Source organism: Anser anser, assembly GCF_964211835.1.
Source record: "Anser anser genome assembly, chromosome: 5".
NCBI classification, from domain to species: Eukaryota; Metazoa; Chordata; class Aves; order Anseriformes; family Anatidae; genus Anser; species Anser anser.
This window is the reverse complement of record NC_139725.1, coordinates 9,710,809-9,728,977: the sequence shown is the minus strand read 5'-3', so window position 1 is coordinate 9,728,977 and position 18,169 is coordinate 9,710,809. Positions and strand designations below refer to the sequence as shown.

The window sequence follows — 18,169 nt, the reverse complement described above, 5'->3', positions numbered from 1 at the left end:
TTGTAAATTGAGTCCTGCCATGAACTTCAGTTGACAGGAAAGAGACTCCGTATGTCTTTCAGTCGAAAAGTGATCTGTCTTCCATTAGTCTCTTTTAAATAGATTGTTTGTTACCATAATAAGATGTTCCAAAGTCAACACCGACATTTTGGATTGTTTTGTGTAACTGAGCAGGTGTAAGTGACTTTACCTATGTATGATGGGTAAATGTGCAATCGCACTGCTATTAATAGTTCTTTTTTCCTGTTTGTACATGTCAATTTTAATAAGTTTTTAAAGAAACGTGTTTTGTTTTAATTCACATTTTCATAGTGAATTAAGGGAAGTAGGTCAAAGTTCATTTGAGCGATATTTTCTTATTTCTTTCACATATTGATTATCATAACTTTTTCAGACATAATTGTAAGAATAAATTAAAATGCCAAAAGCTACTTGCGATAAACTCTATATGAAGAGATTTGAAATTCCTTCTTTGTTGCCAATTACAATCTTATACCTCAATAGTGCCTTTTAAATTATTCAAAAGTTTAGCTTCCTGGTGTTTATTAACATTTTTTAGACTGTTGTTGAAAATGTGTATTAGGAAAAGACAGTCCTAAATTTCATTTTGCTTTTCCATTATATTTGGTAGTAAACACAATCTTATCAAAACTACTCAAACAGATGTTGACATCGAGCTTCAAAATCGATGAGTTGCAGAGCAAAGATTTTCTGCATATACCTCAAATAACATTTTTTAAGGTTCATGTTCAAAGTTTTGTTGTACTTCACAGAAAATAATTTTAAAATTTTTGAGAGATGTCACAGCCCACATGGGAAAGAAGATGACATGATGATTGTCTGCTTTAGTATAAAAAAAATAATCAGCAGATATTTAGTGGTTTAAAGGTAGGTGCTGTAAAACATGCAAATGTTGAACACGTGATAAATGTTTAGGAGAGGTGTTTCCTTCTGTAATGTAAAAAAAAATAAATACAAAGGAGAATATAAAAACATGGCTGGCTTGCCGTTTGAGTTACTGCAGTCAGTGTATCAAAACAAATTTTTTAGCATGGTTGTTTACGGACATAATTTCATTCAATATTAATGGTTTGTGGAAATCTTTATTATAGACCTGTGTTGTATGTGCTTAGGTGGTGACATGGAGAAAGAGGGTAGGAGAATTGTACTGATTATGTTCTGTTGATGAACAGTTTCAGTAGCCATTAAGATTCAGGTCAGACACTGCTGAGGGAGAGAAAATAAAACTTTTTTATCCTCTTCTAAAATGCCCTGCTGCATGGAACAGCTTTTTTCCCCTTTCACTGGGTTTCTTACAAAAACATCTGAATTTGAGCATAATGTTGTGTTAAAGTAATTATATTTTTTGTTGATTAAAAATCACATTCCGTTACAAATACGTGGTTCTGACAGTGTGAGAATACTTTGAATTGTGTTGGTCCCAGAAACAGCTCAACTGTTGCCTATGAAACTAACTCCTCACCATGTTAAGGCACTCCATGATACTGCTTTGGCTGCAAGAATTAATTCTCTTTGTACAGTGTAGAATATATATATGTACACAGTAAAGAGTGGGCATGTTCATGGGAGAAGACTGTTAACTTCAATTTTTGGAGATGATTGTAAATTAATTTGGATAGAATGGATTAATTGTTCTTTATTGACTCAGAAGGCTAGTTTTATCATTACTGCAATAATTTTACATAAAATTATTTAACTGTATCTTTTCAATAGTTCATTGCTGTGTGTACATGTTTCTAGGAAACAGTGTTGGCTGGATGGGAAAGTCATAATACATTTCCGTTCCTGGAATTACCGTGCAGTATTTTTCTGCGTGTTGTAACATGAGAGGTTTATTTCAATTAGGATAGATTTTATATATTTTCTGAATACATTTTTGTTTCTTGATCCAGTTGGACAGTTGCCTTGAAATTAAGGCACTTGAACATACCCATAAATTACTGGGTTTTGAAGGTGCACGGTAATTACACGTTGCATAGAAGAAATCATGCAGAAATGAACTAGAATCAAAGAAAAACCTCAACAATTTACAAGTGATGATTTTTTTTATTGTATCTCAAAGAATGTGTCAATAGCTTTTAAAAAAGGTCTGAGTGAAGTGTTTGCTCCATAATTTCAGTAAGTATTAAAGATTTGAAAGCAAGAGAGCCTTTTCTCCCATGTTCTGAAATACTGACCAGCTGCATTTTGAAATTGAAAATGTATGCCCATTCACTGAAGTTTTAACTGGTCTTTAATTAACAATCAGAAAATGATTTGGTATTGGATTAGCTGTATTTGTTTGTTCTCATCAGCTAATACTTCTAGCTTGGAAGAAGGAAGCTACAAAGCAGAATAGTTTTAAGATTTAAAATCTTAAGTGTTTAAGTTGTTTCATTAGACAGTGTAATTTTTAAATGGTACTTACACCTGCTATTAGAGATATGTATACGTATGTGTATTTATGTGTGAGTGTGCTCCAGCTGTCCTGTTGTAGTCAGGACAGATACTTTCACAGCCAGAGGTTCCCATTCATTCTCTGTGCCAGCCTTACAACTTGTTCTAATTCTATATAAGTAGAGGCTGGATATAGAGTGAGCTGTCATTTTGGGAAGGCTATCTTCTAAAAGCAGCATTTGCCACAGGCTCCTGCCAGAAGCCCGCTGAGGATTTTGCATGCTCTCAGTCCAGCCTGCTTGTATCTCTATGATGGGTCTCCGTCCTTTTCCCCAGGATGATTAAGTTCTGCTCTAGTTTCTCAGAACCCTTCCTTTTAGAGGCTTGGAAAGGAATACAGTAAAGTTTGGATATATCTTTTCCTTCCTTTAAGCATCGTTTTGTAGATCTGTATTTCTGAATCATTTTCTCTCTGTGTCTATTGCAACTGCAGGTTCAATGAGTTTGCTATTAACAAACATCAGATCTGAGATGCAATTCTCAATTTTGAGCTGGATTTGTTGGGATGGATTTTGAACTTTGTGGAAGGGAAGGAAAAGATTAAGGAACTGAGAAAAGCGTCTTCCTTGTCGCACCGTGTTCCTTACATGTGCCCAAACAGTTGTCTATATGCTTTATATCAAGAAGCATTTACTCCAGAGATTATTTTTAGTATATTTATATTAATTATACTTTTACAGTGATTAGTTTTAAAAATGTAATGAAAGCATACAATAGATCAGCTATTCCTTGAAAAAAAATACTGCTAGAACAAGACATACCTGTAGTTTTCCTTCTCATCGCTCCTCACTTTTTTCTCCTTACATGTATATGAAATAGTTCTTGTATTCTGACAGTGTATTAAAATTGTAAGCTGTGGCAAATTCAAGATGTTTGAACAAGAGGTCAGATATATTTGTACTTTAATGTACTTAGGGTTGATATTTGAAAAATAAAGCAGAGTGGAAAACAAGTTGTGTTGTGACAATGAACGATTTCTATTGTGAATAACAGGTAAATTCAGAAATCTACAAGTTTAGAAAACATGACTCATCATAGAAATACCAGGAGAATTAATAGGCAAAAATGTCTTGCAATGTGGTGGTTATTTTGTTTATGATATTACTTTTCTTGGGATTTTTTTTTCATAAAGTGATCGGGTAGATGCAAATAAAAGAAGAGTAGGTGCTTACTTAGATACCTACTAACAGTGCCTGCCAATGCAATAAATTGAATATTTATTGTTAGGCATAACAAGCATCTCGGTTCAAAATATAAGCATACTAGGAGCTTGACCTTTTTTTCTTATTTAAAAGAAAACACTAGCATTCGTTTCAAATATAGAAACTGTATTATTGTGACAAATGCTGGCTTGTCATCCCTCAGGGGAAGATGGGTGGAAGCCAAGAGAGGTGTTGTGACCCAGTCATGACTGGTTTGGAACATACTAGTGAATGGTGCCCTTCGTATCGGACAAATGTCACTGCTCTTGTCAGATAACCATTTGTTCTTGTGAACTTACTTTTGTTATAATAGCCAGTATAACAATATGTCCAGAAAAATTATTGAGATTTTGACATTTGATGTCTCAATTGCATGTAAGCCTTCATTCATTTTATTTTTCTTCCTTCACCCATAGATAGCAGGCATTTTCTTTTTGTCTGAAAAATCAGGTAGCATAGTTTGGATGCTAGACAGTTGTTGTTCTTCTCTTTTTCTTTGCGTAGTTTGTTTCAAATAAATCAGTACTCTGTTATTTTTTTGTGGTATCTGTTTGTTTCAAGACTGTAAGAAGTGGAGAGAGTGCCATTTACTTTCAGAACAAACATGCTGTGTAAGCACTAAAATGATGCTCATTTGGTAACTGTTATTCTTTCTTCTGGATGTAGAGTGTGATGGGTGAGGGACTGTTATGGCTAGGGCTATGGTCCCAGCTGTGGCAGTAGGAAATGTGGATCTATTTCGCTTCTGTACCTCCCACAGGTAACTTCTGTGATTTTTCTTTATTGTTTGAGAAGCTCAGTTTTGGGTGCTAAGTCCTACGGCAGACTTGTATCACTGTTAAACTATTATATTCATATATAGCTTTGATACGAACCTGTAAAGTATGTATCACTTCCAAGTTATTTCTTCTTCTGGTCATATTTTAAATCTTGTTTTCATCTTGTTTTCTATCCTGAAAACAAGTAGTCTTGGCTTGCTTTTTTACAAATCAGGAAGTATATTCTTCTGTTAGCTTAAAGAGTCGACTTCCGTGGGATTCTTTTGCCTTCTTTTGGATTACCAGTGAGTAGCATTTTCCCTTTAGAACTGCCTCTGTACCATCTGTGGTATGTGCAATGCAAATGGCAAAGTTGAGTGGGTTCTGTATTGTATAGCGGTCATGCACAGTAATAACATGTAATAGCAGCATGTCTTTCCATGCCTACCTTTCTTATTGACATGATAGCTTTCTTCACAATCTTCCAAGTGATATGCTGAAGCTGTGTTTGAGTTTTAAGAGCATTTAATTTGTGAGGTGGGTACTACAACACATGTACTCTGAAATGTTCCAGGGAGACCTTATAGCGGCCTTCCAGTACCTCAAGGGGGCCTACAGGAAACTGGGGAGGGACTCTGTCAGGGAGTGTGGCGACAGGACAAGGGGAATGGCTTTACCATAAGAAGGTAGGTTTAGTTGAGATATAAGGAAGAAATTATTTCCTATGAAGGCGGTGAGGCTCTGGAACAGTTTGTCCAGAGAAGCTGTGGGTGCCCCATCCCTGGATGTGTTCAAGGCCAGACTGGATGGGGCTTTGAGCAACCTGGTCTGGTGGGAGGTGTCCCTGCCTATGGGGGTTGGAATTGGGTGGTCTTTAAGGTCCCTTCCAACCCAAAGCATTCTAAGATTCTATGAAATGCTCTGCTAAGCACTTTATCCTGCTCTATCTGAATGACTGCCACTTAAAGAAAAATTTGAGATTTGAGATTGGAATTTTATTATCGGTGATCTTGGCATTAAGATGTTCAAGTAATAACACTTGCTGATGGCAGAGAGAATGGTCCCTTGTCATTAGGGGACAGAGATGTTTTTTAGATTAAAAAAAGGGGATAAACAGGGCTGGAGGGTTAAAGAAAAAATTATGCATTGCAAGATCGTTCTTTTGGGAATAACGGGCTTTCAGTTTTTAGAATAAACTCGTGTTATCTGTTGGAAACAGTAATGTGTGTACCAGTTAATTGTAGCTTTTTGCTGTGGTATCTACACGTCAACTGACAAGTTGAGAGAGTGTGGGCTGAAAGGCAAATGGCTGGTCTGCCATGTCGGTGAAAAAGAGAGAGATTGCTAATGAAGAGCTCATACCTGGGATAGAAGACTGCTTGACATAGTACTTCCTGTACCATATTCCAACTCATCTTGGATATTTTGTACAATTTGCCCAAGTCCCTTTGAGATCATTTCAGTTTTGGAAGAGAAAGAAAAACAAAACAAAACATTTTTTGAAAGATCAGCATCACCATGAACTGCCTGAAAGAATTAAGGTTATTAGCAGTAAATACAAATTATATATCTAAAGGATCAGACGACTTTTAGAACATGACAAAGCTCTTTCCCTTAAAAAAACAGACTAAAAGTTACAAACTTTCTCACTAGTTCCAGTATTTTACATATTCTTAAGGGAAGTCTCATGTAGTTTCAATTTATGAAAGTCATGTTTGAGTTTACATTTCCTAATATTTTTCCAGTCTCGTTTTGTTGCACAGGAAAAGTAGTTGGAAAGGCTATCAGATGTAATGGAGTACATTTTTTTAGAATCGGTACATAATCAGAAGTACAATTGCAGATGACTTCAGTCATAGGAAAATGAAGTGCTTAAAAGATATTTATTAGGAGATAGCTTGTCAGTGAAAAGTTTTGTATGAAAAATAAGAAAGATGAACTTCTTGTATTTATGTAACTATCCAAGAGCGAGCTAGCTAGTTGTAAAATGAGGGCTATAAAGTTTTTGTTTGTTGTTATCTGTGTGTCATGGAGGAGCCGAATGGTTTCTAAAATGTACAGTCACAAACTGATTATAAAATTCCCAAGGGGAACTCTGATGGGGCTATCATAACTTAACAATGGAATGGTGAGTCACCGCTGGAGGAATTCATGTAATAATCTTTTCTGGTATTTATAGGACCATGAGGATAAAATGTCATTTAATTTTATTTGATTAAAAACTACTAGGTGAGAAAGGAGAAGAAAAAAATGAAGCATTTTTCTTCTGTCTCAGGCATGAAAGATGGCTGGAATATATTTAAAAATAATTATCAAGCAGTATACTATAGTGATTACTTTAAAATCTGATCAATGCTCCAAAATACTTGTGTTACTAGTAAAATTAATTTATTTGATTATTTAATGTGATTTTTTTTTTTTAGTTTCTAGATGCAAAATGTTGCTTTTGAGTGGAACAACTTGACTGAGGCATCTTCATGAGTTCTAGCTTGCTAGTGTAGGTATATATGTCACCGTTCAAAGATTATCCATAGAAGGTCTTTATTTACCTTGAAAAGTTATGCCAAACTGTACTTAATTTAGCCTTAGCTAGGTTTGCTGGGATGCCAAAAATTCTTGAGACTATTCTATTAATGCTGGTGATGCAGTGTTTTATCTAGCATTGTGTATTCAGTCCTGCAGTCACTTCCACTTGAATCAGAGCTGTTTCCTTTTTTATGTCCTGATCTCAGTTTAAAGATTGTTACTGTTTTCAGCTGTTGCCTCTAAAAGGTTTGTGTTTTGTCTCCCTTTGCCTCCCCCATCTCTTTTTTCCTTCTCTTTTTTCTTTGTTTTTGGTTTTCTTTCCATATTCTTTTTTTTTTTTTAAGAAAGGGCAATATAATTTGAGCATGTGTTTGTTCGCAGTGAATGCTTGCATGAATTCTTAACTAAAGCTTTTAGATGCTGTCACAATATTGAGAGCCTGTCACTGTGTCATTGTACAACAGTCCATATCCTCTCTTTTCTTCTCCTTTGCACTCCCAGTATTCATTTTCTGTTTCTGCATAAGACCTTCTGTATGGTTCAGTAGTATTCAGCATGTGTAAGGGGTTTACTGAGCTTAAAGTTAGTCAAATTTAGAATTAGTGAAAGCAGAGGCAGATGTTGGTGAGGAAAGGTGAGATTGTTAAGCAAAAATAAAGATAAGTATTCTTAATTGACACAAGATCCACAAGATCTTCAAAAATTCATTTGGGGGAATATTTAAGTTGTCTCGATATATAGTTGCCAAAAATGCCCCCAGCTCCAACTTGTCGTGCTTTCTGCTATTCAAACTTGATAAAATAATGGACCTTGAGACGTGCTAGTGAGAGAAAAGACACAAAGGATCAAACTGATATAATACTTTCTAGAGTTCACCAAAGAACAGTTTGATATTTGGAAAAAGAACAGATGTGCAAACAATAAGCAAACTGGTAAGCACATCAGTGAAAAGAATATGAAAGAGTATGTTTTCGAAGTTCACCTTACTTGTGACTTTGAGTGGAATAAAACTGTTGTTCCAGACTTTTTTTTTTTAAAGAAGACATAAATATCTACTTGCTTTTATCGCTTCCTATGCCTTCCTTGACAGCACTGTAATTCCCTTTCAGGAAGGCAATGCTGAGGTTTTCAGAAACTCATGTGGTAAACTTCTAGCTTATGATTTCAAATAAGAGTATTTCTTCTTTCTCTTCCTCTTCTGCCATAGGCAGGGATGTCACCCACTAGATCAGGTTGGTCAGGGCCTCATCTAATCCGGTCTTGAACACCTCCAGGGATGGGGCATCCACAACCTCTCTGGGCAGCCAGATGTAGTCATAGCACATATTTGCGCTCGAAAAATTTGTTGCACGCCACTGGGATTTTTTTGCATGCAAAGACTTTGGAAACTGTGCAAAGGCAGCAGTAATCCTTAGTCACAGCTGAGGGGAGAGAGAATTGGGGTCAGACTATTCCTGAACTGGGTGCCAGAGTAACGACTTCAGGAAGTTGTTTGTGACAACTTCTTTGAGTGCCTCTGGAAAGGAATGGACTTTGTTAATACCATGGTGCTTGCCTTTGGTAGACTAGCTTTGGTGTAATGCAAAGTCAGAGTTGATTGAAAATTCAGAGGTGATACCCTGCACCTGAAGTTACTGGAGGTTGTGTGTGCATATCATGTTCAAGGCTTTTTTGACTGTTTTTTTTTTTGTCTGTGTTTTTAGTGCTTTAATAGATATATTTTTTAACCCGTTACTCTTATTTCTAATGGAGCAACATTTAAAGGCAGATTTTGAAGTTCTTGTGGCAATAAATTTAGGGATTAAATGATGTGCTTGAGCAACAGAACTGTCTTATACATACTGCTCACAGAAAAAAAAATAAAGATATTCTGTGTCAATTCTTTGGTTCTTCATATGAATGATGCAATTTAATATCGGTTGTTAGTTTCATAAATATACAATTTCATAAATAGTCAATTTTATTATTATGGGATTTCCATAAAAAAAGATCAAGGGATTTCCTTAAACAAAGCTTTTATATATGTTTTCTAAAAAATGTTTCTGGAAAAATGTTTGTGCTTTTCCTCGTTCTGGTCTTCATTGCCTTTGAATTTCCCTTTTTATCCAAAGGGACTTTGTGGTTGAATCTTGTTATGAGAGAACACAAAATTTCCCTTAAAGGCTTTGGAGTGTGTAATTTTTGTAAATAAGTTTAGTTAACATGAATTCTTTGTAACTGAATATGATTTTGCTCGACAAGTAGTTTTAAAAACTGTTTCGTATTCAAAAATAATTTGAGATGAAAAAATCCATAATTTGTATTGGAGGATATGGAGAATCTATTCTAGTTTAGTTTAGTTGCATGGAGTCGGATTTCTGCCCCTTTCAGCAGAGGTCAGTTAAATCAACTGAGAGGAGACAGTTATGGGAATTCAGAGATGGAGAAGCCAGGGAAGATGTTTTTATTCTCATTCTTACTTGGGTTAAAATACACCGTTATAAAACGATAAAAATCTTTTTCTCTTCTAAACTCCAGTATGTTTTCCCTAGACTATAGAATTATAGATACTTTCCTAGTAATTTAGAAAGGAAATAAATACATCTGAAATGGAAGTGCAGTCATATAACCTCTGAATTGCTAAGTGAAGAGCCAGCTATTTCTGTCAACAAAATAGTTCTTGACTTCTAAGTAGATAAGTAGCAGTGTTGTCAGCCTAAAGGAGTAAAGCATATGGGGCAGCTGCTAAAAACAGTACTGCTGTTTTACAGATCAAAAAAACCTTAGAACACCATTGAATTCTAGCTTGCTTTCTTGTATTTCTCACTTCAGCAGGGTCCGATAGCCCAGCCTGCCTTGCTACAAGGTGGCTAGCCGTGTCCCAGCTTGCAAAGCCTCCTGGTCAGCCTAGTGGTCAAATGGACTCTGACTTCAGGAACCTCTCTGGAGTGAGTCTACAGAAACTGTAGGGCAGTCTCCCTTCCTTGCAAGCAAATGATTTTCTCCAGATGTTCTCTTCTGTGAGTGTGGCTGAGAGTCAGCCAGTTCTTTGAAGTCATCTTATCTCTGTGTGAGATTTGATGACAGCATCACCCTTCTCAAATATGAGACCAAGTCTCTTGTTGCTGGTTTTCGTCAAATTTTGATGGTGGAAATATGAAATCTGTATTTCTCTCTGGGAACTTGGGGCTCTCTGTACATGTGCATCGTTTTGTCTGAGCGCAGTCAAAGTTCAAAAAAAAAAAAAAGAGTATGGTATATGATAGTTATTCCTCAGAAATACAGTAATGGACATTGTTTATCAAAAGGTGTAACTTAAGCCCTCAGAGTATTTCACATCTGACAATTGAAATGTGGTTGCTGTTCAGGTAAGCATTCCCGTACTACTCTGTGTTTAGTTAATGCATGTCATGATGGTAGTCAAGTTAAAGCAGGTTGGGGCTTCAGCGTATTTTGGTAACCTAAATACATAGCCCTGTCCTTGCACAGTGAACCTGAAATCAATGATACTGCCTTCAAAACTGATATTTTCTGCACTGGTCACGTCAGTCCCAGTCAGGATATATGTGCGCCTGTACTGCCATCACACTTTAATCTGTGGTATAAAACTATGGTAGTGTAATTTTTTTTTATTGGTACACAAATCCATAAGTCCTCTTTTCAGATAGACTCACAAAGCAGATGGTGCTGATTGCTTCCTATAGCCCCATGTCTTACCTAGCTTTACATGCTTCAGTACGAGCAAGTTCAATGAAGCATTGAAATAAGCAGCTTTCCTCTTAATTCAGACTGGAAAGATGTGCAAAGAGCATGAAGTTGTAGTTGGTTGTACCAAATTATTGTCCTTTTGTTATGGTTGGATAGGGGGGTCCCAACCAACCAGAAAGGTTATTTTGAAATGATTTCATATTTTGAGCAGAATTGCAAGTATTTCCAAAAAGACATTTTGGGACTATTGAAAGGTATATTTTCCTCAAGCATATGAGAAAGATGAATAAAAGAAGCTTTAAATCATCAGTTTATTATGGTTCTATTCTAAGGTGATGGTATTGTCTTTTGTATTCCACAGTGTTTCCTTGATATGACGTTTGGAGCCGGAGGTCATACTACAGCTCTTCTAGAGAAAGCCAGCGATATTACAGTGTATGCACTAGACAGGGACCCCACAGCTTATAAAATAGCTCAGCAGCTTTCAGAAGCTTACCCGTAAGTTGTCTTTCCTGCCTTAAATATGGTTGAGATAAGCTTGACACGTATCGTGTTGTCATATATACAATATTCTTAAAGCTTTAATATATAGTTTGTAACCCATTATTGTATCATAACATTACGTCTGTATATACCTCATTAAAGAGGAGATTCAGTTGAATTTATTTATGAATGTTTGTATGCAAATCTTTCTGAGTTTTTTGGAGTTAAATGCATATTTTGTACTCTGTTAATTTTAACTGTGGTTCTAGTGGCCACTTTTAAATATAAAATTTATATTTTAAAAAGAATTCATATGTTCTGCTTCCTTTGAGATTATTCTGATGGCAAAATTGTGCAAAAACATATACTTCATTATTTTGCCAATAAATAAATATTTCACAAAAGAGGAGGGAATAATATACTTTAAAATTAGTTAATGTTTTAATTTCTATATAGATAACTATGAATATTAATTTTTTTAAACGACAATTCAGTTTTAGATCTGCTGAATATTGCGTCAATTGTGCTACTGACTTCAAAAGCTACTAACCAATTTAATAAGCCACTGTTTCTGTATAAAGACTTTAGTTCGTGCTTCAATTTTCTTGTTAAATAGTGCTGAATGTGCTAAATGAACAATGACTAAATTCCAGTTATTAGCTATACAAAGGTCTTGTTTCTTTATTTTGTTCAAGAAACAACCCAGTCAGAGCATGAGTGCATTTATGCACAAGTATGCTATATGTAGAGATGAATATACTTTTCAGGAAGTTCTATTGCTTAAATTTCACCAGGAAATAAAAATATGTAGATACAAAACTAAATGATATAGAAGAATTAATACTTAAGTTTAGGGAGAGTAGTAACGAGAGTATTTATATAAAAAGAGATTTTTCATAAGGCGAGGGAAATCTTTCCAATAAGAAGAAAAGTGAAAGAGGTGGATAAAGAAACACATGGTTAGTCATGTTTCCCTGCATGAAAAGGGGTTCTAAGGCAGCAATACTATTTAAGCAATGTAGAAGGTATTTTTTACTTTCTCTTAAGAATGGTTTAACTGTGCATTCCTTTCTTCATGTGCCATTGTCAGAGGCCCAGTGGGAGAAATTCAAGCATGTGACAAGAAAGCATAGATAGTTTTATAGTCATCTGACTTTGTAAGACCAGTTAAATGTATTTCTCCAAATTTTCAATTCTTTGTGGGCTGAAGTGACATATAGCTTTTACTTATACATTTGTGGGATTCCTCTTTCCCCATTACAGGAGAATGCTGTTTTTGACAGATTTGTGTGGAGATTATATGCAAGAAAAAGTCCATTTTTTTTTAAACTAAGCCTGCAAATAGATTCCACTGGATGCCATTGAAATTGTAACATCTTCTCTAATAAGCCTCCTTTTTCATTTTGTTACAGAAAAATAAAAGTAAGAATCCAGATTAAAGCTAATATTGTATGTAAAAAGTTTCAGAAACATCCACACAACATAACGCAATATTGAACAGTTCCCTGTCTCTCTATATATGTATTTGTAAAGTGTCCTATGCAAACCTGATGTGAAGGAAGTGTATTTTCCAGACAGATGAAGATTTTCCATGTTAGATATTTTTCTGCCAGTGATTGGCATTGTAAATTCTCTACTTGCAAAATGAGCTTTAACTGATATATTATTACAGTTGACATAACTTACTATGGTGTTATAAACAAAGTAGTTCTTCAAGTTCCTGCTTTTATTCGTACACTCGTGTTAAACATGGTCATTTGGACTACAAACATATAAATGTTATCTGCCTTTACAGATGCAAGTTAACCTTAAAAGGTAGTGGATTCTTAAATGAGAGTTAAATTGTTGTTAGAGAAAACTTAGAAAAAATTAGAAAAAATTAGAAAAAAAAAATTAGAAAAAATTGTTGTTAGACTGACTGAAAGATGAATCCATGCTACTTGAATGTGTCTTGTAAGATACAGAGCTGTATTCTTGTTTTCCATCATCTTGCATCTTTCCCACTGGAAAGAACAGGTGGGTTGATTTTCAAAAGGTAAATATATCTTCCTTATGATAACTAATGTTGAAAGTTAAATTAACCATCTTAAGATAGGAACATTCTTTTATCTGAAATATGTTCTCATTATTAATTTGCTTTCCCTGAGATATCAATTGCATAAAAAGTTTAAAGAGGGCAGGAGCAGGAATGAGTATACTGGTAACAAATAAGAGTTAGGGTCTACTAACAAATCAATTGTGATTATATTAAAAGATTCAGAGCTTTCATAAGTTGATTTTTGGTATTCATTAAATGATGGTTAATCTTTTTCTTTTTTTATTGTGTATTTTTTGCACTATTTTAGAAATTGATAAAATTCTGATAAGAGGATTGATTCAAGTCTGTGTTGGCACCAAGGGTCAGGTAATTCATCCAAATGAAATCTTTATCTGGTCAGGTTTACTGTCAGTTAAAATAGTTCCCTCATTTGATTTACCAGGCAGACACAAAAATAGTTTTGCTATCATGAAGATGGTAATGGCTGCATGCAGCTGCAAGCTGAGAGAAAAGTAGGGCTGTCCCTTTTGTAAGAAGCACAGCCAAAGATATAACTGACTGAAGACCTGCAGTACAGAAGCATAAGCTTCTCCATTGTTTGTCTTATCTAGGGTTGTTTTTAGTCTCTGTTTAACAGTTCTGTTTTGGGAGAGGTTATTTGACTTACTCAAGTGCTTCACTTCCTTTGGAGCTGACAGCACAAGAGGAAAAAAAAAAAAAGGCTGTTATGCAACTGTAAGCAGTAAAATCAGATTTCCAATATGACTGAAATTGTGAGTGCAGTGGGCAATTTGAAAGTTGTGCATCAGTTGAATTTTCTGTTGTCATTTTGTTACTACTTCAAATGCAGTATCATACTTGTTTGATCTTTTGAGGATGTTAATATATTCCAACATATCAACTACATGATCTATCTTCGGTCTTGTAGCATTTGCTATAGTCCATCCTACTTAAAGAAAAATAAAAACCTTTAATTATAAATATACAGAAATAATTGCCGTTGCTTACTCTGGTTAGGCAATATCATGAATCTCAGTAAAATTGTATAGTTTCAACTATTACTCTCTTTGGGGCTTAATTTTTTTTAAATATCCTATGTCTTATGTCACTGAGTTACAAGATTATTAAAGCTCAAGTTGCAAGAAATACGCCCAGAGAAATGGCTGGAAAACATAACTATAGCTAAATTAGAAGATTTTTCTATGTTTGTAACTAATAAATGAAGTCCCCCTTGTACTTCACTGAAAGCCAGTTGGAGTAATAAGTCACTGGATGAGAACACTGGAAAAATATATTTGATGTTTGTATTTTAAATGTCTCTTTGCTTCTTGGTAGTGATTTTGTCAGAACTAAAATCCAAAGAGGATAGTGTTCCCACTGCAATTCTTGCATTCATTTAGCTTCTCTGTTTATTATTTTTATTTTTTAAAGCATGTAGTGCTGCTTTAATACGGAGAAAATAGGTCAGGGCCTGTTAGATATTCAGTGTGTGGGTGGGAATCCTTTGACGTGCTTTCTGGGGAAGCCTCTAACTTGGGAATTGCTGCTGAGAATCCAGGAGAACAAGATAAAATTCAGTCAGTAGCAATATATATTACAAGTAAACCCTTTCACACCCACTGAAAGGCAGAGGTTAGAGAGGTGGCTGAAATCTAGCAATTAACCAATATCATTGCAAGCTTTTAAGTATGAGAAACCTACGCAAAGCCTACACATAGGAGATGATATGCTCTTTGTAATTCTCTGCACAGAATAAGCAATCGTGTCCCATAAGTAGGTATAAATCATAAAATAAAATAATCTTATATAATTAAACTGTAATATATTTTACTGTAGTTCTAAAGTAATTTTGAATTGGTGCTTATGGGTTTTGCTTTCAGGGTTACACTAAGTTTACAGATAAAGTGGGATAGCATCATCAACCGTATCTTCGTTCTGGGAAAAATAGAATTGATTTCATTAAGTTCTAGGGAAAATAGAACTTTCTTTAGTTGCAATAAACTTATTTAAGTGCTTGTGAATTGTAACTGAGTGTATAATACATTGTTTTTATAGTTACATATTATTTTTATAGGTTACTATTTTACTTTGACTGTGGTGCATCAGAGGAATACAATTAAGCGTGCAATCAAGGCATATTCATTATAACTATGCCTTAACTGTATGTAAGCAAGAAAAAGCTATCTGTAGCTGTAATTTTTTCTAAAGATTTCTTCATGTATGCCAACATGTGGCTGCCTCTTAAACGCAGGCAATGGAGATAAATGAGTTGTCTGAAGTAGGAGATGGAGAAATGTCACTGAGAGAGCTAAAAAGACCTTTAGATCCTATTGCATTTGAATAGTGCATTTTTGTCATTTAGCTTGTTCCCTAAAAGGTTGGTTTGGATAACACGTACATTTCCTTGCAAAAGCACAAGGAATAAAAGTTCCTTTTCTTGTTGCTGAAGCTCAAGCTGCCCAGGTTTCAGAATGACTTTTGCTTTCATACCCATGTTCTGAACCTTCAATACATTGAGTTCTTGGTTTAAGTTTGGGCCCAATTCAAAGTTACCTTGACATATAAAATCACTTGCAGCAGTCTTCTTTTAACAGTTCCACCCCCCAACCCCCTTTTTATTCTTTGCAGTCTTTCAAAACTTGGCTTTTTAGGGCTTTCTTGTCAGGTTGAGTTGTAAGTCTTTTCTCATGTAGCGTACTTATAGATACTTTACTGCCAACATCACATCACTGCAGGTAAATCTTTTGTGTGTGCACTTCCTAATTTTTCTTGCCTTGCAGACATGATAGCGATTTAAATCATTCTATGGTCTGCAAAATCTTTACCAGGTATAGACTGTGGTCTGATCAGATAGTTCATAAAGTCTTTGTTACGTAAGAGTAAGTACTGCTGTCACAGATAAACTCCTTCTCAGTGGTCCCAGCAGAAAATTAATGATATGCATCTCAAACCCTCTATCCAAAACTGGGCAATGGCATTGGGTTGTACTGTGGCAAAAATAAAACCAAGCTGACAGAAGAAGCCAGCTGAGCCATAATAGTGGAATCCATTTCTTAAGAGAAGTGCCACTTTTCCCTCTTCCTGTAAATATTCCCTAAAATCGAGCAAAGGAGGAAAACAGGTTGCCTGACTTTAAGGGAAATTTATTGTAGTGAAGGGAATTCTTTCTTTTTCTCCCATTGAAGCAACTTGTTAGTTAACGTATCTGAGTCTGTTCCTTGTAAGCTTAACAAGGACAGCATCTCTTCTTTTTTGAGTATACAATACTCAGTAGTAAATAATACAAAAAAAGAAAAGTGGGGAACTCTTTTCCTGGCAACTTTGGTATACAGGTATTTGGTGTGTGTGTGTGTGTGTGTGTGTATATATATATATATATATATACACACATGTGTGTGTGTATATATATATATATATACAGGTATATATATACCAAATATATATATATATACACACCATATATATATATATGTATCTATTTATACAGGTATTTGGTGTGTATATATATATATATATATAAAATTTGGTAAATTTTGGATTTTTTTTACAACCATTTCCATAAGAAACACATAGTACAACGTTCAGTGTTTATTTTAAATGTTCATCACAATGTGTGTATGTGTGTTTCTGTATTTTATGCTCAGCATCAAGTTCTTATGTAACTGAAAGTGTCAACTAGCTATACTAGATGTTACTGGATTGTTTTCTTAATTTACTTAACATTCCTGTGGTAATACTCTGAATTGTTATTGCAGTCATACTCACAGTGAACAGTAATACATCTCAGCCAAGGAATTGTGAAATACAAGTTTATTGTTTTCATTAGGGATCTTAGATCAGGGAGCTGAGGTGGAGTGACTAACATACCGTGCAATGATAAGACCAGTTCATTAATACTTTGTTGTTTTTTTCCTGGCTAGATCAAGAGATAATGGAACAAATGCTGATGCTTCTTCACCAAGACCATATTCTTAATTAATCTTTTAACAGAATAATTTGTTGTTTGCTGTGAATATAAATAGTTTATAAAACTTCTAAAAATGTGTATCTGAAATTTTATATTAAAAACAATACGCATGCGTGTAAATATACACTGAGTAACTGAAGGTGCTGGCATGCTCATACCACTGCCCTCAGTTACTGTCAACTCTTCTTATATATGTTAATTGAGACAACAGCGAAAAGATGGGAAATCCAAATTATAGTGTAAAAACATGCAGCAGAAAACATGAGCATTACAATACAGAAGTATGGTAGAGTATATTTACTTCCGGGGAAAAAAAAAAAGTTAAATGTTTTTGTAGAGAGGAAGTGCAGTGTAGAGTATATATGGGAGAGGAGAGGAGAGGCAGGGTTAGTGAATCCTCAGCCACAGTTAGTCTCTTTACACATTGTTGAGTGGCTCAGGAAAAGTCAATTCATTTGAGAAACTCCTATTAATAAGATAGAAACAATTTGTGTTGTTATTTAAAAGCTATAGTTACATAGCCTGGTCCTATGTAATTCCTAGTATCCTATGGGCAGCAGAAGTTTTTGTGATGTGTTGTGTGGATACAGGAAGTTACTGTCCTTGGGAACATGCATAACAGATTTTTTTGCTCAAGGAATAAAGGTAGAGATTGAAGTTTGGTCACTGAGTAGTACAATGTTTTTTTGTGTTGTATAATCAGTTTTTTTTTTCTTTTGTGTTTTGTCGATGGTTTTTATATAAAGGATATTTGAAAAACTGAAATATAAGTGAGATTGTCACCTAAGAAAATAAAATAGGGTGCATTCTGGAGAATACCTTTCACCTGTTGGGTCTATATGTCTGTTCACATAAGCAGAATACATATATTTGGCTTAAACAGAACAATACATTTCATTTTGGAAAGTGTCATACATCAACTTACATGCAAACTTCCCAAGCACCCTCAAAATGTAGTGTGATTTGAAACCAGGTAGGCAAAGAGAACCTCTTTAGAAAAGGAGGTGGAAGAGAAACAGCACAGAAATTCATGTGTTTCTTTAAAAACACG

At 34.9% G+C, this 18,169-nt stretch overlaps 1 protein-coding gene across 2 annotated transcripts in view; it reads left to right on the top strand.

Moving 5' to 3' along the window:
• The window catches only part of METTL15 (methyltransferase 15, mitochondrial 12S rRNA N4-cytidine), a 95,826-nt gene that overhangs the window by 27,022 nt on the left and 50,635 nt on the right, over positions 1 to 18,169 (top strand). For both annotated transcript variants that reach the window (XM_083838931.1, XM_083838930.1), the window contains exon 3: positions 10,992 to 11,128. In XM_083838931.1, the coding sequence (XP_083695057.1) occupies positions 10,992 to 11,128 (137 nt within the window). The remainder of the gene's footprint in view (positions 1 to 10,991; positions 11,129 to 18,169) is intronic.